The following is a 23336-nucleotide window of genomic DNA, read 5'->3' as shown; positions in this document are numbered from 1 at the left end:
CAGCGCCCTCAAGTATTAACTTGACCAAATACGACGTACCCAAATACGATGAAAGCTGTGCTTTTTTCGTACGAGTCTGTACATATTATTATACTTTTTAGGTCAATAGTTTTTGCCATTATAATATCGAACATATGATTGGTATCTAAAAATTTAATAAAACTGAGTTTAAATGTAATATAAATATACTTTAAATAGCATTAAAATTGGGTACGGGTCAGCCAATGATGGGTACGGGTGAGCCAATATTTTGGGTACGAGTAAGCCAAAATTTTGGTACGAGTTGGTGGGTACGAGTTGGCATGGGTACGGGTTGACCTGTATTCCTGTGTGTGGCCTACTCCTCCTATTATTAGGCCTAGCTACTAGCTACAATACCTTTTATATCAGCAACATCTGTGTCAGCCTTTCTCTAACCATTGGTCTCTTGAATTTGAATTGGTTGTTGTTTTTTTGGCAGTTGGTGAGGATTGATCTGATTGGTTGAGCAATTATTTCCCTGTTTACCATTCAAAATCTCTTCCTGAATGCTACCAATGATCTTAGCATTCACACTACCATTCAAAATATCTCCTTGAATGCTACCAATGTTCTTAGCTTCACACTACCATTCAGAATATCTCCACCGAATGCTAGCAATGATCTTAGCATTCACACTACCATTCGGGATAGCTTCTGAATGCTTATTGACTCTCGTAAGCATTCCTAAAGAATGCTTGGAAACTTTTCTTAGCATTCCGATTAAGTGGTTTTAACCTTGAATGCCTAAATTCTAAAAATTACCTGTAAATTAGCAAGCGAATGGTTAGCGAAGGCTATTTAAGCATTCTGCTTTGGTATGGGCATGGTTTCCCCACTTTCTAGGACAATGTCAATTGGGTATCTTAAAAGAAAAAAAAACGCATAAACAATTGACGATAACTATGGAATAGTTAATATTGTTTAATCTCTGAGCAGCAGTGGTCTGAAATTTACATACCCATTGGAATCATCAATACCAATAACGATTCCTTCTTTTTCTGTAGATTCCGACACCTGAAAAATACAATTTAAAAAGAGAATGTACTCTGACTTTTCATTAATACAATGTACCCGCCAAAGTACAATTGTCATGTTTTACCAAGGACAAAAATGTGTACTAATCATTTTCCATTGTCACACTAATATGCATGAACGTAGTATATTAATATATTAAATTCATATTTACTTCAATTTTGCTCGAAAGTGTCGAAACCAACCGATTACTCTCTTTTATAAGGGCAGTTATCGATACGTTTTCCCCAATGACTAGTTTGTTTGCTTCCTCGGCCACTTGCCCCCAGAGTACAATATCCATGTTTACATCATCACACTCCAATTTAATACTCTTTCTTTTATATTTTGTTGTTGAAACAAATTCTCCAAGCTAAATAAAAAGGAAAACAAATAAACAAACTTTTGGTTATTAGCAAGGAACTTCAAAATCAGCAGATAAAATAAACATAAACATAATTGACATATTAATCATGGTTGGTACGATGATAAAAAATAATTACTTCTGTAACGTCTCCATTTAAACTCAATCTTCTCTTAACCGGGAGACCTTTGGCTTCCGCCATGGATACAAAATCTGGTGTTTTGAACTTTTGTATTGCTACATCGTCAACAGCAAATTTAGTAACTTTCGTAAATATCTGAAAATCAAAATACAAAAACAAATTGTAAAATTGGATTTATATTTTAAAATTATAAGTAAAATGACTTAAAAAATAAATGATTTTGCGTGTAATGCTTTTATACGAATTATTTTTCACATAAGATGTTTAAATTATTTGGAAAAGGAATGATAGTTTACTTTGGAAGTACTGGAGATTGTCTCCTCCTCTAATCACATTGGTTGTGATGAACCGGTCTCCCACCGCTAAAGCGAGGGCTTTTTGAGCCACGTCACTCTCTAGGTTTCCATTGATATAGCATGGGATGATTTGTCCTTTGTCATCTTCATTTATGCTTTCGCTGAGCATCCCCATAATGTAACTGCTTTCCGCGTCTTTTTTTCTTTCGGTGAATTGCTCAACGACAATGAGCTTGCATGTTGATTTCTTCGTTGCCATCATGAAGCTTTGAATCAATATGTGAAAACCATCGAAATGATCTGCTTTTAAATGCTCAACAACTAAAATGTGGCGCTATTTTTTGCATAATTTAAACTAATAATTTAAATAATAATAAACCAAATGGATAGACTTACCGGACCTCATGTTATTTAAAATGATCAGACAGTAGCACCAGACAGTAGCCCAGAAATGCCCGTTGGGTCCGGGCCTACAAGAATTACACGAAGATCCACACGGCCAATTCCCTTTTTATTGGAACTTGAAATGAAATATACGAATGTATTCACGACAGCAAGTCGGCAGTCTCCTTAACTTCAAGTTTACCCATCAAGTTACAATTTATTTTGATACATTTACCACCATGTGACACGAATACGGTTTTGTCACCTATTATTGGACCATAGTGATCATTCTATGCTAGAGCTTCCTTAAATTCTCCATTCTATAATAGATCTATACCTTTCTTTTGCTGTTGTTGATCCGCTCCTGTTATAATGAATGTGTTCTTGGCGTTCTGCTCTATCTTTTAATCTTTCGACATCTTTGATGATTCTATATATTTGTCCAGCAACAGGTGAACAGAATTTCCACTGGCTGAACATACCTTAATCATGATATCTGCAACGATTTTCCCATATGTAGACACATTATGACGAGGTAAAACTTCATGCAGAACAAGTCCGCCATCAAAGAGAGTTGTGTCGGTCACAGGAGTATCTTCTTTATGTGAACCAGATTTATTTTTTCTAAAATCTTCGCAAGAATTGCCTTCTCTGTTTTTGTTGGAGTACCATCGGAATGTGCAATAGCTAGTGGTATTTCAGTGATCGGAAAACTTAGTACATAATGCAAATCTGTAGTCGTCTTTGATAACAAGTATCCAAAAGCATCATGAACACCTTCAGCTGTACCAAGAGCTTCTGTTGCATTTAACGATTTCTTCTTCATGTTTGAAGCAGCAAAATTGCGTACCTTTATACGCTTGACCTTCTTTAATAATATTATTTCGTCTAAAACACATTCTTTGTGAAATAGCTGTCGTGATAGGGCTTCTCTCTGTAGTGTTCCCAGCAAATATGTACTTGTTATGTCATTTACAGCTTTACCTGTAGCAATATTTACTAATGTGGTTGGTGAATCAGTGGCAAATGGATTGCATGTACTATTTAGCTTAATGAGAAACTTGTCTACATCATTATTATCTCTCTCAATCCTCCGTCGACGTAACTGGTTAGCTGGTGTTTCACCGTGTTGAATTCCACTCATGGACTTCATTTCAGACACAGCCATACTCTGTTGAGTGAGACTTACGCACCAACGACGAAATGCACTCTCTGAGTTCGCAAAAGATGTAATTCCAGTTGCCGATGACGCAGCATCTCTGTTAACAGTTTGCTCTAATGTAAGATCTATTGGACTTCTAGAGTACGTTTTCTTCGTTCGTCTTGTTGGCTTTTAAAACAGCTAATGCTGCGGAGTCCAAATTCTTCATTTTTTCAATAAAAAGTGAACCCCAACGAGCATAATTTGGCCGGTTCAGAGCAAAGAATGTTTCAACCAAATACGGTAGTACATTAATGCATGGACGTTAAACCAAGACCTAACGATGTATTCTTCCAGGGCCTGACAGTACCTCGTGAAGTTGCAAAAACAGCATCCGATGACTGTGATTGCGTTTTTCTCAGTGCTGCCTCACCGGGATTAGGAGATAATCCACATAACAATGTTTGATAAAACAATTTAGTCAGAGGTGGTACGTGTGGTGAACATTGTTTCATTGTGTGAATAGATGTCGGTGAAGGAATTTTGGGGTTTTTTTTCATTTTCAGACTTCTGACCGAAGCGCACATTGAATTCAGATTGCATACCATTATTATTATTATTCTTAGTATCTGATCTTGGCTAAAAAATTGAATAAATCAGGACATTTATGACAATGGCATCGTTTATGAATTTCTGCTTATGCATATATATAAATACAGTAGTTTTCTGTAATAATTTAATTTTGATAAGAGTTAATAAATACGTACAATTCTTAGACCACAGAATGTAAGACCATCTAATATGTCATATGCTGTCTTTACTGGTCGCAATCTAAATAAAAAATTAGCAATTTATAATATAAAAGTATACATTTTTAAACCCAATGACAGTATAGGATGGTAGCAACATTTACAAATAACATATAGTGAAATATACTCATAAACGTTTTGTTACAGTCAGTAGCACTGAAATAAAAAAATTTATAATTAATACTAGACAATTTTCAATTGCTGACAAAAGTGTTTAGTCTACTACAATAACTCTTTGTTCTATTGGTTATTAAAAAATATAAATATTCCAAGATACATCCAAATTACAAGTGCATCGTGTTAAATAGCAATTTAATTTGGCAAATATTTACATTTTTTTTGTTGGTAAGAAAGTAGTTTTGTTCGAATTATCTTCACTGTATGAGTTGCCACTCCTTATTGTACCACTGAAATTAACAGAAAATACTTTTGTACTCAACATTGCTAACAAAGGTGTTTAGTCTACTACAATAACTGTTCGTTCTATTGCTTATTTAAAAATATAAATATTTCTAAAAACTTTGATAATCATTTTCTGAAAGCGGTTTGGAAGAACAACGATCATCATGTCTTCCAAGTGTTTACAATCAAAAATCAAGAAAATTCTTATAATTCAACATTGAAAAAGAGCTTAACTTTAGAAAAATGGGCTATACAATGACTGAAAATTAAAAATTACAAGAGCAATGTGATATATACTGAGCAATTCAATTTGGTAAATATTTACATTTCCGTGGTAGTCAAGATAGTAGCAGTTTCTTCATCAATTGATGAGTCGTCATCCCTTATTCTACCTCTGAAATAAAAAGAATATACAAGTCAGAAAATGGTTGTAAAATTCTCATTCAACTAAATTACTAGATTAATATATTCATAGGTCAGCCGAATTTAATTGTACAGAAAATATTTGCATTTGTAGATTTGCAACCTTACCATTTTGAATGTCACTTTTAAACATTAACTAACTCTACTTTTTTAATTGGCCACATCTGGAATGTATAATAATACAGTAATAATGTTTTTTATCTACCAGTAAGTATACCTACCCCAGAGCAAGTTTCAAATGTAATTTAAAACATCATTTATCAGATTCATACTCAATATCCTCAGGGTTACTTATTAGTTTGAAGATCGTGCAACCCCTAGTCTTTCAATAAACCCGGACAGACAGACAGACAGACATGAGTTTTATTAATTTGAGTCAAGTTCAATTAAAGTCAACGATTTGATGATAGTCAAACGTAATCAATAAGCTTAATGGAAATAATTGAATTAGGCCTCGTATCAACCCTATGTGTATATAATTCATATTATGTGTACTTACGATTTCTTTAAATCTCTAAACACATCTTCAAGAGAGTGCCATCGGTTTCAGGATTGATTACCTTCCTAGAGTTTTAAAAAAAAATAGAATTTGAATAGCTATAAAATCAAAATGCACTTATTTACTGTACACAATGTATACCACAAGCATTGAGTTGCTAATAACATTACTTCTGTTTTGAGAGAAAATTATTTGAAATTGAAAATGAAATTTGTGATACAGCTGAGAATTGACTGTCATTTTAACGTAAGGTTAAAGTAGATTTAGGCTTACTTAGTTTATACAGTTTATAATATGCTTGTCTGTGTAGTACTAGTATAGGTTAAGCACATCAGTGATAAAGCAGTTTTTAGAGGGTATGACTTATGAGATGGTAAACCTAAAGACTATCTTTAACAGACAAACAAGACCTACAGCACTTCAAAGTGCTGTACTTGCCTATGTACTGCCTCATAGCCCCCATAATCCCATATGAATGAGAATCATAAAAAAAAGTCCTACCACTTCTACTAGAGTACTAAGCATAGCTACCTAAAAAATAGGCTAACCCTCTAAAAGTTAACCTAGACTACTAGTGCCTACTACCAAAGAACTTATAACACAAGAATCTCCTGTTCTTCAATTTGCATTCAAAACACAGTATCGGAATTACAGGGTTAAAAGGTCAAACTGGGCGACGCCATTTCACAGCATGGAGCAGCGCCCCCTCCAAACTAGAGTATTAGGAGATCCCCTCTATGATTTTGACTTTCTAATTTGATGCGGGCGCCCTACTCCATGGCTCACAATAGCACCACCCATAGCTCTATTCTATCCCACAATGTCTTTCGAAATTGTTACGCGCTTCGGACGAACAGGAGATTCTTGTGTTATAAGTTCTTTGCTACGTACTACTACTCTACTTTAGGCCTGTAGAAGTAGAAAGTAGCCTAGGCCTAGGGTAGGCCTACTCTAGGCCTAGTAGGGGCCTACCTAGGCCTAGCCTAGCTCTTAGTAGAGTGAGTTGTATTTTATAACTCTTGCTAGGCCTAGAGCTAGGCATCCTTTTGAATTTGACATTGTAAATGTTAACATTTTTGTAGGTTTAGGTCTAGGCCTAGAGGGCCTATAATATTATAACCTTAGTAGGCCTAGGAGGCCTTAACTAACCTTCTAAGCTTATTATTATATAGGCCTAGACTAGTAGTAGGGTAGTAACAAAGTGCGAGGCAGCGAGGCATGGAAGGCAAGCGAGGCAAGTCAGAAATTTATGCGAGGCATCGTTTTACCATCATCAAAAATGCGAGGCATCATTTTATCATTTCCCAAAATTGCAAGGCAGGAAATCACCGAAATTGAAGTAGCCTAGGCCCACTAGTTCCCTTTTGCACCTGCCTTGTATTTTAACTCGAAATTTGTTAACCAATTATCCTGAATATCACTCCTTAGAATTAGTAGACCTACTTTAATGAAGAAAATCATATAAAAGTAACAATATATCCGTTAAATTGGTGATTTTACAGACGTTTTCCTCGCATACTGTTCGCGAATTTCACACACTCAATGTTCAATATTTTCGTTTCTATGGAACGCCAAAAGAGCAAAATTAATTAGAGGGCTAAAAACTCTGTGGAATCCATATATTTAACGCATTATTTGGTGAAAATCACGTACAATTATTTTCAATAGGTTTTGTCACTGTAACTTGTCAGAAAGGAAAAAGTGATGTTGATTTAGGATTGATTATTATTCTTTGAAAACAGAACAGTATCAGAAGTAACTTATTACAGCATTTTTTATTGACAAATTAACAAATATATTGAAATTAAACGTGTTTTTCACCAATAAATGCATGAGAAATTGACGCATTCCACTGAGGTTTAGTCCTCTATTATTGTTGCTCTTTTGGTGCTCCATAGAAACAAAAATATTAAACATTGAATAAGTGAAATTAGCGAACAGTGTGTGAGAAACACGCTTTGTTACTTTTTATGTGATTCTTCTTCATTAAAGAATTCTCTCGCAATTTTTTTCTTTGCGGCATGCCTTTTATTCACCGCCAGTTATTGAACTTGTCCTGGCCATCGCTGTTTACTTTATTTGCGGTACACGTGTTGATTTCCTAGAGAATGGAATGTCAAAAATGTCTTTGGCACGCCGCTCAGAGAGAAGTCTGTGCGTTGCTGCTGAAACCACGTGCTATAGTAAAGAGGGATTTTCCATCTCTCGGGTCTACCGGACCGATGCGCGGGTGTGCCAAAATATTATTTTCACTCTGCTATGATCGAGAGACATGTTAAATTAATTGTAAAGTGAACACGCTCGAAATGCCAACAAACATTTGATGAGTGTCGCTATAACAATTATTGTTTATCGAAAGTTAAAGACTATCGTTCAGATTTTTAAAATATGGCGCATACGGATGCACAACTTTTGAACAGTTTGGGCACTTTTGTAAAAGTAAAATTTGACACGATATGACTTGAATGAAAAAAATAATCGTTACATAACATGATGAATGTATACACGAATCTATTTAGATACGCTACGCCTATTATAAAAATATAAATAATTGATTATTAGGCCTATAATATAGCATAATAGCACGTTAAGATATGCCTCGCACCTTTTTGGAATTGTAAACTATATGCCTCGCATGCCTCGCACTTTTGGAAATGATAAAATGATGCCTCGCACAAATATTTGGCTTGCCTCGCGTGCCTCGCTGCCTCGCACTTTGTCAACACTCCTAGTAGTAGTAGGCCTAGGCTACTCTCTTTTTAGGCTAGACTAGGCCAGGGCAAAGCCTAACTAATAAGGCCCCTCCTGTTGTATTTCTCTATATTGACTCACACGTACAGACACACACAAGATAGACACGTCTTCACGTCGTACTGGTACTTTATTGAGTGACTCGGTTCATTATCATAGGTCATACAATAGAGGGCTCACTACATCCCCCATTCTTTAGCTAAGTCTATTGTTGTAGAGAAATTATTGTTTATCATTCAGATAACTTCTAGTATTAATAGCAGCGTTCTTTTATACCTCAATACAATAACTTTAACTCGCTTATCGCTTACTCGTTTGGATGTTGATTTACTCGTCCTTTTCTCTACGTTCTCGTTTCGCGGTTCGCTTTCGGTTGAAGTTTGTCCTGTATTTGTGATGTGATTGGGTGGCTCTTGTGTTTTCTTTAAATGTACACGGTTTCTCCTGTACATTCCTTGTTGCGTTTCTACGTGGTAGGATCTTTCATCTAATCGCTTCGCTACCAACGCCTTTTCCCAATGCTTGTTTCCTCTGACCAACGGCTTCATTCTAACAATGTCGCCTTCTTCTAGTGGTTTCATATCTCTTGCTTTGCGATCATAGACTTCCTTCATTTTAGCTTGTTTGCGGTGCATGTTGTGTGATTCGTCGTGCACTCGCGGTTTTAGAAGTGTTGCCGTGGTTGGTAGGAGAGTGCGTGTTCTCCTATTCATCAATCGTTGTGCCGGACTCGTTTGTAGACCTTGTGTCGGAGTGTTACGATGGTCTAATATCGCTATGTGTACATCGCTTCCGGCTTTGAGTGATTTTGTGATTATGGGCTTCGCTGTTTTGACGGCGGACTTCGCTTTTCCGTTAGCCTGACTGTTTCCTGGGCTACTTGTAAGGTGGTCGAAGTCCCATTCTTTGGCGAATCGCTTGAATTGCTCAGATGTATACTGTGGTCCGTTATCGCTTACCAAAATACGCTTTCCCTGGCTCTTCGTACGCAGCCTTCCTGTCCCAGGTGGGAAGCATGTATGTGTTCTTTAATTTGTTCTCTTAGTTTGTCTGGTATGACTAATCAGTTTTAACATTTCAAACACAATATAACTATTTTTTATTAATTATTTAATTTTCCTTAGTTACGCATAGCAACGGTTGCTATGGTAACATGATTATTGATAAATAAGATGATCAATGGAATTCACTTTGGTCATATGATACACAAAGTTTGCCTAAGATTGATTGATATTAAGATATTTTAATTAATTTATGTTAGTTTCCACTTAATTTGACCTCAAATGACCCCTTCGGAGGGTCCGATTTCTCGGAACTTTTTTTCTGTGACATAGAGTAGAATCCAAAAACGTTGAAAAACCTTTGTATGCAATTATTTCTAGGTTAAACCTTATTTTCCATCCACTAATTCACCATTCTCATGATTTGAGTGTTCAATCACACCAATTTGCAAAAGGCGATTGATTTCATTGGTTACTGCCTTTGTTTCCTCATGATTGAGTTTGTAAGGCCTTGGTATATAGGCTTGGATTGGTGGTTCTTGTCGTGATATATGTTCTTGATGGTGAATGCTTTAGGAAGTATTTTTAGATTGAAACACAGTAATAAAACAGGCTCACACAACATGTAGCATTAACAATATTGAAGTGTTTATTCAGCCAAAGGTCAACTCCGAATAGGTGGCAGCAGATAATATATTAATTAAGTCATTATCATCATTAAGTAACTGTATTATGTCAATACTGTGACAGTTCTGATGATTCAAATTCTATGTAGTGCCGCTACAAATGCTTAAGCGGAGCGCGTCGTTCTAAGCACCTGGACGCGCTCCGCCATGCGTATACCTTGGAACGTCAACTACGTTGAGGACACTTGGATAAGTCAGCGACGGAACCTAGACGTAAACTATATTATTACTCACTTATATTATCATACAGCTAAAGACTATTATAATAGTGAGTACTTTACGTTGTAGTCTTTTATCGTAGTTAAGTAACTAAACCAAGAGACTAGCAATCTCTTTATTGGCGACGAGGATTAAAATTAAAAATTAAGAAATATGACGCCGAAAATACGCGAATCTGGACATGCGTTGTTCTCATCAACGCCTCGAGGATAAGAACGTGAATGTTTCTTATAAGTTCATGTTCTCTCCGAGAGTTGGGGATTAGGATTTATTATTTTTATTTTTTATATTTAATATTCGACGAATGAACGATTGGCCTATACTAGATGAAAGTATAAGAATATTATTATTCATGCTCGTGACATGAATTTCATGCTCGTGACGTGAATGGGTTTTGTATGTTAACCCGCTGGACATGGCCCGTGTTTCATGTCCGATTTCAGAAAATATACGATTAGGTTAGGCTAGTAAGTATTAGGCCTAGTTATCATATTAGTGGGCCAGTTGTTTACGTCGTTCCTTCACTGGAAGTCGGCAGTGTTGGAAGAATTTATTTATTTATTTTATTAGTTTTAAATCAGGAACCGCAAAAATAAATAACAACTTTGCCTTTTTTGGGGGAAAAAAAAATTTTCATTAGAGGGAAGATGGTTGAAAATGTATTTAAGGTATACTGGTCAATTGTATTAGATCCTCCTAGTCTTCTTGGGCGATAGTTTTTCGATATTGTTTCAGATCTCATCCAGGTCTTAGTCCATTCGAACAAACTGCTGCGCAGTTCTTGGGCATCCTACGATTGGCTACAGCAACCAATCAGATCATTGCGATTGTCGAGGTTTCGAATGATCGAGATCGCGGGTGTTACTACCCCGACAATGAGGACAATACGAACGAGTACATTCAAAGAGGGAGTAATGGCGAAAATTTCAGGTGTGAGCCGCGCCGAGTTCATTATGTGGATAGGGACCACTTGCGTGGTCGATACGGTCATAATGAAAAACGGCAAGGTGAGCGTCGGGAAGGACTACCTTTCCGCCCTCAGAAAAACCTGGAATTTTTTGGTCAAGATGACTGGCACATTTTTTGGGATAGATTTGAGGGTTAGTGGATGGAACCTGGCGGAGAAGAAGGAGGCTTTTCACTTCGGTAAGAAGGGGAAAGCAGCCATGTACTACTTACGTTGTACATTCTTCACGGCAGTGACATCACAAATAACTCGGTAATTAGAGCTCTGAAGAGATATTGAAACTCCTCTGGCGGAAACGATGATCACCATTTGTAACAGGCGCCAGAGTCTCCGTTCCAACAATTTGTAATCGAGGGGTAGAAATACTATCTTGTACTAAACTTGTGTTTTGCCTCTTAATGTTTTACAGATGGATAACTTTACTTCCGGTCAAGTAACGGTGGAGGAGGAATTGTTCCTGCTTCAGGTGGAAGACTTCCCGCCGTTGGGAAAATCAACTGCGACACGGAAGTCTCCACCCTCACCTACTGGATTGGAAGGAGAAGATGATGTGGCAATGGAGGTCGGGGACCTAGATCCGCCAGTAGTAGAGGGCAGAGAGACGCCAGAGGTCTTGGCAGAATCGCCGGAGAGGCCAAAGTCCCCCTCCATTTTCCGTAAAGGGTTGCTTCCGGCTGCGCCAGCCGTGGCGAACTCCGGGAAGTAAGGAGTCGGACTTTGAGTGTCAAGACATCCGTCTCATTGGTACAGCGACTAGTGCTGGGGCGGTACCAAAAGTAAAACCTCAGGAAAAAGCCGACAAACGGTCAAAAGACAACAACAAAAGACCTCATCCTGAAGGCGGTCAGAGGGAATCGGGTAAGCGGTCACGTCGGGCATTCCTGTGTCTAGTGGCAGGATGTGGCCGGGTGCCCGAAAACCCAAAGCAACACCTGGCGCACCACATACCGCCATTCATGACGGAGACATCGTCGGAGGTATCGTCGACCACCTCATCTCGGCGCTGGAGTTTCATCCAGGAGTTAGTGAAACTCGTTCCAGAGTGCGGCGAGAGTGTTACCAAGGCGGTAGCACTTTTCAACGCCGAGGGGAGAATCCAACCTGGATTCTTCTTCACAAAATCCCTAAGAAGGATGATGGAGTCGATGGGCGAGGCGGCGGGGCTCGAGATGCCCGAGTCGAACACTCTATCGCCGTTAGTGTCACCGCTGGGTCTACTCCACACTCGGTGTCTCCTTTTCCTGGTGGCGAGAGCCACTAGGGATAATAAGAGGGCATTCGTGGAGCTGTGCCGGAGGTATGGTAGGCCTACCTCGGCTCAGCCCAGACGCCGTCGATTTCCCAGACCAACTGGACCACTACGTCAACAGACCGGACCATCACCACGTCAAGCATGGTGGCAGCAGCCGAACGTGGAAAACAACATCCATCCACCCACGCCTCTGTTATGCCAGTTAAGGCGGGCCGACAGAGTTGGTCTGCGGTCGGCATTCAATGCCAATCGGGAGGTGGTGGAGCGTTTGGCTCAGCCGGGAAGTGGTCAGCTGAGGGCAGCGGCGGTTAGGATGTTGGAGGGATTCTTGGAAAACCTCCACTTCCACGCCCAGTTTGGTCCAAAACAAAACAAAAACAAAACAAAAAAATCCAAGACCAAATTAATGAAAATTTAATGAAAATTTTATTAAAGTAATTTTTAAATTAATTCCAATTAGTTCAATTTTTTTTTACAAAATTTTTATTAGGTTCTTGGTAGTTTCTTTTTCTGTAATTCTATGTTATGTATGTTGTGTTATTGTTGTGTTTAAAAAAGAAGAAAAATGAAGTGGAAGAAAAGAAAGGAAGAGCAACGTGTGTAGAAGAACAAGAGGGAAGACAAAAAAATAAAACAAGGAGGAATGTAAATGCTTAAGCGGAGCGCATTGTTCTAAGCACCTGGACGCGCTCCGCCGTGCGTATACCTTGGAACGTCAACTACGTTGAGGACACTTGGATAAGTCAGCGACGGAACCTAGACGTAAACTATATTATTACTCACTTATATTATCATACAGCTAAATGCTATTATAATGGTGAGTACTTTACGTTGTAGTCTTTTATCGTAGTTAAGTAACTAAACCAAGAGACTAGCAATCTCTTTATCTAATTCATAATCATTTACAATTCTCTGGATATTAATATCTCTGGTAATACGGCGCCAAACTGCTTTATTGTGTACCAATCGACCTCCTGTATGTTTAGTTTCAGTAACATTTAATCGAGAGGAGGAACCGTTACTTAGGCCTACTTGGTTTAGGTTTGATACTGGAGAAGATTGATTTAGTTCTGATTGAACTGCCGCTTTCCCAACGGCTGAGTGGAGGCAGCGTTTGTACCTGGGATTTCTCATCGACAGTGCAGGTTTTTGGTGTTGGGGATACTGATTTTTGTAAACTTGCCCTAAATTTTATTTATTTTTTTATTTATTTATTCTGGTATAAAACTTACAAGTAGCCGCAAGGCTAAAAACGTTGCATTTACAAAATTACTATACAAGCACATGTAGTTTACACATTATTATTATTATTTCTAGTATATATTGGGTCAGTTATTTTGCATATATGAAAAAAAAAATAATTATGGCTTCTTGCCTTAACTAACATAATAAATATCGTATATCACAGATTTTGCTGATTTTTTTGCTAAAATTCTGCATTTTTCCTTAAAAAAAGTAATTTAATTTCAATAAAGTTGAAATAAAAATATTTTATTGAATAGATAATGTAATTAGCTAATAATCAACATTAATGTCAACAAAATACATCAAATATTTATTAAGTTATGAACAATAAAGTGCATCACTATAAAATGGCGGCCATTTTTTCCACCATCTTGGATTTCAAGATGGCCGCAGTAAATTTGCAACGGCACACCTCGTGATTATTGTGTCTAAGGGTATTAGCTAACAAAAAAAGTTGGTGTGCTGAGTGTGTAGAAACATGGCAATGGGAGCTCTCTAAACAAGCTATTGGACCTCCGCTTATACCCTTAGCAACCAAACTTGATGAAGTTACAGCAATAAAGCTTTGTTGGAAACCATGTGCACAAGGCATGCAAAGTGAGTTTGTAAATACAGTACGGTACAAATACATTTTTGGACTTTTGATCATACATTTGAAGTTAAGATGGGTCAAGTATTTTTGTCTCATTTCTAGGTAAATATTATTGACAAGTTGCTTGAAGGAATACTGCAACACTTCAACAGCAAATATACTTGTGTCCTGAAAACTGCAAGAAGCTTCTTGAACTAAAACTACAGAAGGTCAAGGAAAAATTTACCCCTGTATTCTATGCCTTCAATAAAGTGCATGCGTGCATAAAACACATTGATGAATATGGTAAGCTTATGTAATATATTGAGTAAATCTTTCACTAAAATCTGGTTTCCATAAAATCGCTACACCGTTTCCATTAAAATCGCTACACGCACAGATTTAGCCGACGCGCAATCAGGAATGTCTCCCCAATTCATCGCAGACAAATCAGGAATGTTTAACCAAGTTCAACTTTACCGATTTGTCGGCGATAAATCGGGGCAACTGGCCAATCACACATTGATTTTAATCTATGTCATGTATCTGTTTTGGTGGTGGGAAATATAAATATTTATAAAATACCAAGTGATAAAAATGGCAACCCAAAACATGACCGATTTTGATAAACTGTTCTTGGCAGAAATAAGAAATTATCGTTGTCTTTACGACAAAAGTTTAAAGGAGCAAGGTGGCAGCCACCCTCGACTGTTCTGTTACCAACGGTATCAAAGTTTACGTACTACATTTTCAAGGTAGATATTCTAGCTCTACTAGAAAGCTTTACTCCTACAGGCTTAAACTAGCTTAGGAGTAGGGTATGCAGGGCCGTAGCCAGGATCTGTCAAGGGGGGGTTCGGACACTAAGTATTTGGGTCACAACCCAATTAAATGACACCCCTAGATGGCCGGAAAAGACACTCTCTTGCAGCATGCTACCAATGAGCAAAACGATCGTACTTGGACTCGTGGACTATTTAAACGATAACATTTGTTGCCGTATGTTAGACGTGCGTGCTCTGTGCGGAACCTCGGTATTTTGTTTTGCGTTCAAGTTCAATGCGAACGTACGTCTAGGAGAAGCCCCGAAAAAAGCACACTGGGTGAAGGCAAATGCAATTCTTATTATAGCTCTATCTATAATATTTATTTACAGCAATTTGTTAAGGAAATTAAATATGCCAATGTAAATAGGTGATATTGATACATTTGAGTACGTATCGGCTGGTGGTCTAGAAAAAAATAATCGGATGCCATAATGTGAACTACAGTACATGATACCATAGATATTATAGTGTAAAATATTAATATTCACTATAATCCTCTATGATACATTATACTTCATAGCCACACATAAATACTGATGTATGTCGGAAGGCTATATACTTTATGCATGCTGCCTGACTGCCAGTGATCTAAACAATTCCCATTAGAAAATGACATCGGGATCCCGATCGGGATGCGGTGGAATCCCGATGGGATAGGCTCATCCCACCGGGATTAGCTTATCCCGATGGGATGAAATCGGGATTTTTTACCCAATATCGGGATGGACAGAATTTTTTCCCGAATTAACGGGATCGTATCGGGACGATCGGGATGAAATATAAAATCCGGTAATGGAACGGGATTTTAGCGTGATGAAATATCATCCCGCTAAAATCCCGTTCCATTACCGGGATTTGTGTTACAACTTCGCGATGATTAAATCCCAGTGGGATTTTATCGGGATATTTACCTAATTTCGGGATGGACTCGGGATTTATTAGAAATCCCGCATGATTCATCCCGATAGTCGTGTTTTAGTTTTAAGATTACTCGTTTTCCAAATGAATATAAATATTTCAGAAATATACAATTCGAAAACGGATTTGTTAGTGGTTGTTCTTAATAAGAATCGCAAAAAATATTTGTTTATACGTAAAAGTTATACTTTTACGTACGCTACACTTATGGGATAATATTGTCGATAGGATTAGACACTTAGAAACTTACAGTATCCCATTTTTATAGCAAGGATGGTGTTCACCTTTTAGTAAAAAATTAGTGGATACGTATATCATTATGTCTTCAGTTAAACACAAATGTATAAGTGATGCGGCGTCGTCGATGATCATTTTTTTAAGGTAAGAGACCATGAATTCATTTACTGTTCGTTCATTCATTTTATTCGCCATTGCTATTTATTCATTTCAAAAATTGTTGAGTTTTGTTACATCACTATAATATAACATTTTCATACGTTGGTTTTTATTTACTTTTACCATAATTGATTAAAAATGTTGAGTTGTTTTTTGTTCAATATACAATATGTTTACAACCAAGTTCAATTGTTGTTTAAATGAGATAACCAAGTTGAGTTGTTTTAATATGTTGAGTTGAGGGTATTACGCTATTGGTTTACCAGCTGATGAGTGCAATATGCACTCCTGCATAAACAATGCATGTTTCGTTTTATGCAGGAGATCCGATCAATAGCCAACTCCCTAACTATAAGGATCGAAACAGCCATTATCATCAATAATTAACGTTATAAAAAAGTTAAATTTATTTAAAACTAATTAATACATTTGTAAAAAAAAAATGATCCGACTGCAAATAAAACAAATTTAATTCAATAATGATGATTATGGCTGTCCTGGGACTTGCCCAGTTTTTAGTTTATTTACTAATTTAATATTGGTGTCGAATATAAGAACATACTGTAATAAGAACACTGCAATCAGAGAGTAAAAAAAGCAAACGGACCAATCGTTAAGGCCCATTTACACTGGGACGATAACGATCGACGATAAATAGATAAACACACATTTTTCTTGAATAAAATAAATTGTAAAAGTTTTCGTTTTAGAACTATAGGATAATCATTTATGCTGTCATTGATAAAAATAAAATTTCTAAAAATCCGATCAAATGACATCAGGATCAATAAAAACAATAACATCGTTGTATTGTCACGATATTATTGCTCTTACTGATCATGACGTCATTTGATTGAACGTGTGAAATATAATTTTCATCAAAGGCAGCATAGATGGTTATCCTATAGTTCTAGAATGAAAACTTTTTAGATTTCCTTTGTTTTATGTATGAAAATGCATATTTATCTATTTATCGTCGATCGTTATCGATTATTTTCGATAACGATCTTGACATGATCATGAACTGGGCTTGGTGTATGGTGTATTTCTGATTGAATAACAGTATAAAAAGTGCGCATTGATCACGTAATACAATTTAATGGAGTTTAAGTGTGGATTAAAGGTCAATGGACAAATTCGTTCAGAAGTTGTGACTAAACAGACAGATACGCAAACATGGACCTACTATTGCCACAAATAAACGATATGTATATTGAAATTGACAAAAACTGATAAATATTTACAATGGTAAACTATCCCCCGCCGGACACCATTCCGGTATTTCTGAGTCTAGGTTTCGGGGTCGATATGATATGGAAAATTGATAAGGAAAAAAACCGATAAATATTTACAATGGTAAACTATCCCCCGCCGGACACCATTCCGGTATTTCTGAGTCTAGGTTTCGGGGTCGATATGATATGGAAAATTGATAAGGAAAAAAAAACGACAAATATTTACAATGGCAAACTATCCCCCGCCGGACACCATTCTAGGTTTCGGGGTCGATATGATTTGGAAAATTGATAAGGAAAAAAAAACGACAAATATTTACAATGGTAAACTATCCCCCGCCGGACACCATTCTGGTATTTCTGAGTCTAGGTTTCGGGGTCGATATGATATGGAAAATTGATAAGGAAAAAAAAACGACAAATATTTACAATGGCAAACTATCCCCCGCCGGACACCATTCCGGTATTTCTGAGTCTAGGTTTCGGGGTCGATATGATTTGGAAAATTGATAAGGAACAAAAAACGACAAATATTTACAATGGCAAACTATCCCCCGCCGGACACCATTCCGGTATTTCTGAGTCTAGGTTTCGGGGTCGATATGATTTGGAAAATTGATAAGGAAAAAAACCGATAAATATTTACAATGGTAAACTATCCCCCGCCGGACACCATTCCGGTATTTCTGAGTCTAGGTTTCGGGGTCGATATGATATGGAAAATTGATAAGGAAAAAAACCGATAAATATTTACAATGGTAAACTATCCCCCGCCGGACACCATTCCGGTATTTCTGAGTCTAGGTTTCGGGGTCGATATGATATGGAAAATTGATAAGGAAAAAAAACGACAAATATTTACAATGGCAAACTATCCCCCGCCGGACACCATTCCGGTATTTCTGAGTCTAGGTTTCGGGGTCGATATGATATGGAAAATTGATAAGGAAAAAAACCGATAAATATTTACAATGGTAAACTATCCCCCGCCGGACACCATTCCGGTATTTCTGAGTCTAGGTTTCGGGGTCGATATGATATGGAAAATTGATAAGGAAAAAAAACCGACAAATATTTACAATGGTAAACTATCCCCCGCCGGACACCATTCCGGTATTTCTGAGTCTAGGTTTCGGGGTCGATATGATTTGGAAAATTGATACAGAAAAAAAAACGACAAATATTTACAATGGTAAACTATCCCCCGCCGGACACCATTCCGGTATTTCTGAGTCTAGGTTTCGGGGTCGATATGATATGGAAAATTGATACAGAAAAAAGAACGACATATATTTACAATGGTAAACTATCCCCCGCCGGACACCATTCCGGTATTTCTGAGTCTAGGTTTCGGGGTCGATATGATATGGAAAATTGATATTGAAAAAAAAACGACAAATATTCTGTGGTAAACTATCCCCCGCCGGACACCATCCCGGTATTTCTGAGTCTAGGTTTCGGGGTCGATATCCTAACATTTAATCGTGTTCCAACAAGTTCCTAGGAACAGATACATATATTTGATCATTTATGTAAATGAACAGACAATTATATCGGATACACGACACTGGTAACATTATTATCTGCCCAGGCCTTACTGAATGAATGTGGTTTACAATCTTAGATACATTGTGGTATTCTTGGATGATCACATATGGGCACATATCCGTGGAAATAAAATTAACTATCTGACCACAGCTATCCTCATTCTCTTCGTTCCTAAACACAACACTGCAATTACTTCTCCTCTTGCTAATTTCAGTACCCGCACAAGTAAATGTGTTTCCTCCTTTCATATAGCGGTTGAATTGCCCAGTGTATTGCACTTTTGAAATTAATTCAAAATGAGCACAGTTTTCTGTGATAGGTAAAATACGACTAGTCGTTTCTTCAGCACACTGACAGTCATCTCTAAAATATATATATATATACATTGTTAGCTTGTTTTTTGGTAAAATATAGTGTAAACTGTTTTAACTGAATTACATACGTATACCAATTTCTACTTTAACTTACCTCAGGAACTTAACGGACAACTGCTTAAGCAAAGTTGTCATAACCGGATCACTTTCCCCGATAATATTTGTAACCAATGATGGTAGGCCCTTTGCCATACCAACAGCAAATGAAATCTATATTAGTCAAACATAAAATATATATATATATATAAGTTAAATAAACAAATCAGAGTCATCATGATTGTAATTGTATGTATAACTAACATACTATATAAATCATGTATCCGATACAACGTTGCAAATCAAGATCCTTACTTGGCTATTAACAAATCTCGATCCATGTACCATTTTCTTTAAGAAGGCATTCATTGATTCAAACCCAAAACAAGAAACATCCTGCACACATCAGTCAGGTGTGTCAGCAAATGCAAATTCATCGTTTGTTTTGTTTGCCCTGGAAAATAAGTGAAATAATAACAATTAGTAATGTATGAAAGTAAAGAATAATTATTGCTATTCATACCTTAATTTTATAAAGAGTAATATAACCCACAGAGATTATTTTAAATTAAATCAGAACTCTTTAAATCAATAAACGATACCGTATATCTCTGGGAAAATGCGGCAAAACCCCCGCAGAGAATTCTCAGCTTCGGTTAAATTCTCTTCTGTTATTGAAGTTTTGGTTAACAGAGAAATTCCATTTACAAACATACAATAATGTGCAAATGCATCTGCATCCATCACCCCTTTCAGCACTGGTATAGAAAAATGGACCAGCCATTCTCGATATTCTGAAGCTTCAATGAAATATAAATGAAGTTTTGGTTAGTACAAAAACAACATTTAATAAGACCTATATTTAGCGAAACATTAAATAAAGACTATACCTTTCCAGCGCTGATTCTCTTCTAAGCTACTCTGGCAACGCGCAATAAATTGCGGGACCCTGATGCCCATTAATCGTTTGTTAAGAAGATCAATCTACAAAAATAAACAAATATTATTATTATTATTATTAATATTATTACGATATTGTTTTTTTTTTGTATCGTTCCATTGATTCTGAGCTACTATCTCGGAAACAAAAAACCAACAAAGTGCAATATTGTATTTGGAAATGATACCTTTGGTTTAAAAAAAAACCGTTCGCCTCTCGACGTCTTCCCAAACCAAAGGTTTAGCAATTGTTTTGATATACCTAGCAGAACGCAGTGCATCCAGTCGATGGTAAATATTGTCGACATATCGACATATGGCAAATAAACAAGTGCTGATGCACCTTTTATGCCTCTAACCTGCAATCAAAATATAAAAAAAGGAATAATAATATTATATCATTTACCACTATAACAATTATACCAAAAAACCAACATAATGAACTCACAGAATCACTGGTTATGCTGCCTCTCTTGCATCATTTATCATTGATAGATGTGTTCTTTTTTTACTATCCTCAAAGGGATAAAATCTATGGAGTGGTGCAGTGGGTAGTGTCTGTCCTGGTGCCAGGCAATAGTTACATCCATATTTGCCATTAAATTGTTTTGTGTTGGCAACCAACGCTTTTGCTGGCAGGTCCAGTGAGGTGGCAAGTAGGCGTGCCTTTAGCCGTCTTTGACCGTATACGGTCATTATATCCACGCCTAATTATATAATTATACAATTTGAAACATGTGTTATGTGCTAAATTAACTAAAGTATAATAGGGCAATATATGGTCATTATATCCACACCTAATTATATAATTTTAAAACAATGTGCTAAATTCGGGTAAAGTAATAGGGCATATCGTAATGTGCAATGCAAAAAATATAAATACAAACCGTCGTCATATGCTCGTATGTTATTAACTAAACTCTTAAGATAGATTTGCATGTGTGGTTTGCTTGTGTTGCACAATAAATTGGTTGTAATAATGTACTTCCTTGAAAATCTGTAATAGAATATATAGGCCTATATATATATAAATCCAAAGGCAAATTACTGAAAAAATGACAATGCTGTGGGTATATCAGTGGCTGGATCTCAATGGAGATACAAAAAAAAAGCGAAAAGCTAAATCAAAACGATAAAGTAAAACAGCCAGAAAAGTTAGCAGAGATTTCGGTCAACACTAGCCCTTCATCCATCAGTGCAAGTGAAGGAATTTGGATAACGTCATATATATATATGTATCAAGACAATTATTTAAAAGATGGTTAATGTGGAATCCGCCTGATCTAATATTATATAGTTTTATTAGTACTTATACCTTAGCTGTACTGGTAGCTCATTGATCACCAAGTATACTGGCCAGAGACTCTTGTTCCATGACTTGAAAATAGACACACCATCTGATTAAGGTAATAAATAAAACGGAATAGAAAAAAAGAAAGGACGATTATTATATTTTTATATGACAAGAGGTATATCCTCCGCCTCATAAAAAAAAAAAAACTGTAGGCAAACTATTCAAAACAACATAGAAACCACACCTGTATTCAGAGTGAATGTTAAGAATACATCATTTTGACCTAAATCCGTGTTGCTAATTCGTTTGAATTCTGATCCGCTACAAATATCCGTGTTGTGATGGCCTCTTGGTTTCATAACCGAATCGCAAAATTTTTTGTCTGAAATATGAGTTTTGTAAATCATACTTATTAGTTCACATGTTTGTTTTAAGTTCAGTCTCAAAACATTTCAACTATCGAACACTATGTTTTAGCTATAGTTAGTTTAGTAGGCCTATACATATTCCATACCTTTAAACATGTCTCCTAGTTGCTTATCCAAACTGATGGAGTGATAAGCAATCATGTTTCCTCCACATAGGCATTGGTTGGAGTCCACCACTTCTTTCAAGCAATGATCACAGTAATAGTGCTGTGTTGGATTGTGATATTTTGTTTCTTGTTTTAAGATTTTCTTGATTTTAAATACTGAATTTGCAACATTACATGAATTTGGAAGAACAGAAATCAATAATTTGATTAAATCGGAAAATGCAATCTTGGTTAAATTATGTTTGATTACAAACAAAAGTATGCTTGTATAAAAACTCAGGTAGGTGTGGCTTGATCCTTCAAATAAATGTTGATGTAAATTTCCACTATCACTACCACCCATATCAGACTCTGATCTTCCACTATCACTTGCGGTAGCACTAAATATCAAAGAAGACCTCGACGTAGATATCTCCTCGTCTTGACTACTGCTACTACTACTACTGATATTACTACCACTACTACTACTACTGATGCTATTACTAGTAGTAGTATTGGTAGGCCAGGTCTGGTTGTCTGAATTTACTGAGCTTATTGAAGGAGTTGGACTAGATTTTCTCATCCGATCCCGCATCCGATGAACATATCTCGCTCTTCGGGGATTAAACCCGAAATGTTTAGAGTACCTCCGCTTCCTCTTTTTTGGAGTTTGCTGTGGACTCTCATCTGTGCACGATGTCGAACTCAGTTCTGAAATCATTTTCTTTATAAAGAATAACAAACAGTAAATTAAAAAGTGTGGTTTTGGCAGAATATAGGCCTATATAGGCCTATTTATACTACGAACGACAAAAATAGTTACATTTATCTTTAAAACAAACGAAACATAAAAGTGTGGTGAGTGTGGGATCGGTTCCGTTGGGGGAAGTAGAATCAGTGGGTTTTGCTTGAAAATAAAACAAAATTTGGAACATTTTAGAAAACGTTTTGGCAACCATTTCAGATTTTGCACACGCCAACCGCCGCATGCTACACACACTGCAAGTGTATAATACTCTATAATCAATGCATGTTCCGAAGCTATGTTTTGTGCGTATTTTTATTCAGGGA

The 23336-nt window shown here is 36.7% G+C and overlaps 2 protein-coding genes and 1 long non-coding RNA gene across 3 annotated transcripts; all 3 read right to left on the bottom strand.

Moving 5' to 3' along the window:
• Positions 1 to 819: 819 nt before the first annotated feature.
• Positions 820 to 1818, bottom strand: LOC144842422 (uncharacterized). The gene is made up of 4 exons (XM_078698870.1): positions 1536 to 1818; positions 1208 to 1405; positions 980 to 1035; positions 820 to 883 (listed from the first exon to the last, which is right to left on the bottom strand). Exons 1-4 carry the CDS (start codon positions 1596 to 1598, stop codon positions 820 to 822), a joined length of 381 nt encoding a protein of 126 aa, XP_078554996.1. The 5' UTR covers positions 1599 to 1818.
• Positions 1819 to 4313: 2495 nt separating this feature from the next.
• On the bottom strand, positions 4314 to 5554 carry LOC144843686 (uncharacterized). Its single transcript, XR_013612280.1, has 4 exons — positions 5493 to 5554; positions 4896 to 4964; positions 4501 to 4575; positions 4314 to 4324 (listed from the first exon to the last, which is right to left on the bottom strand). It is a non-coding gene; the product is annotated as an uncharacterized LOC144843686 (long non-coding RNA).
• A 14579-nt stretch (positions 5555 to 20133) lies between these two features.
• Positions 20134 to 22285, bottom strand: LOC144841907 (uncharacterized). The gene is made up of 4 exons (XM_078698200.1): positions 22266 to 22285; positions 21996 to 22133; positions 21773 to 21854; positions 20134 to 20318 (listed from the first exon to the last, which is right to left on the bottom strand). Exons 1-4 carry the CDS (start codon positions 22273 to 22275, stop codon positions 20165 to 20167), a joined length of 384 nt encoding a protein of 127 aa, XP_078554326.1. The 5' UTR covers positions 22276 to 22285; the 3' UTR covers positions 20134 to 20164.
• Positions 22286 to 23336: the final 1051 nt, after the last annotated feature.

Source organism: Antedon bifida, chromosome 5, assembly GCF_963402885.1.
Source record: "Antedon bifida chromosome 5, ecAntBifi1.1, whole genome shotgun sequence".
Taxonomy (NCBI): domain Eukaryota; kingdom Metazoa; phylum Echinodermata; class Crinoidea; order Comatulida; family Antedonidae; genus Antedon; species Antedon bifida.
The sequence above is the reverse complement of the archived record's forward strand: the minus strand, read 5'-3'. Positions and strand labels throughout refer to the sequence as shown.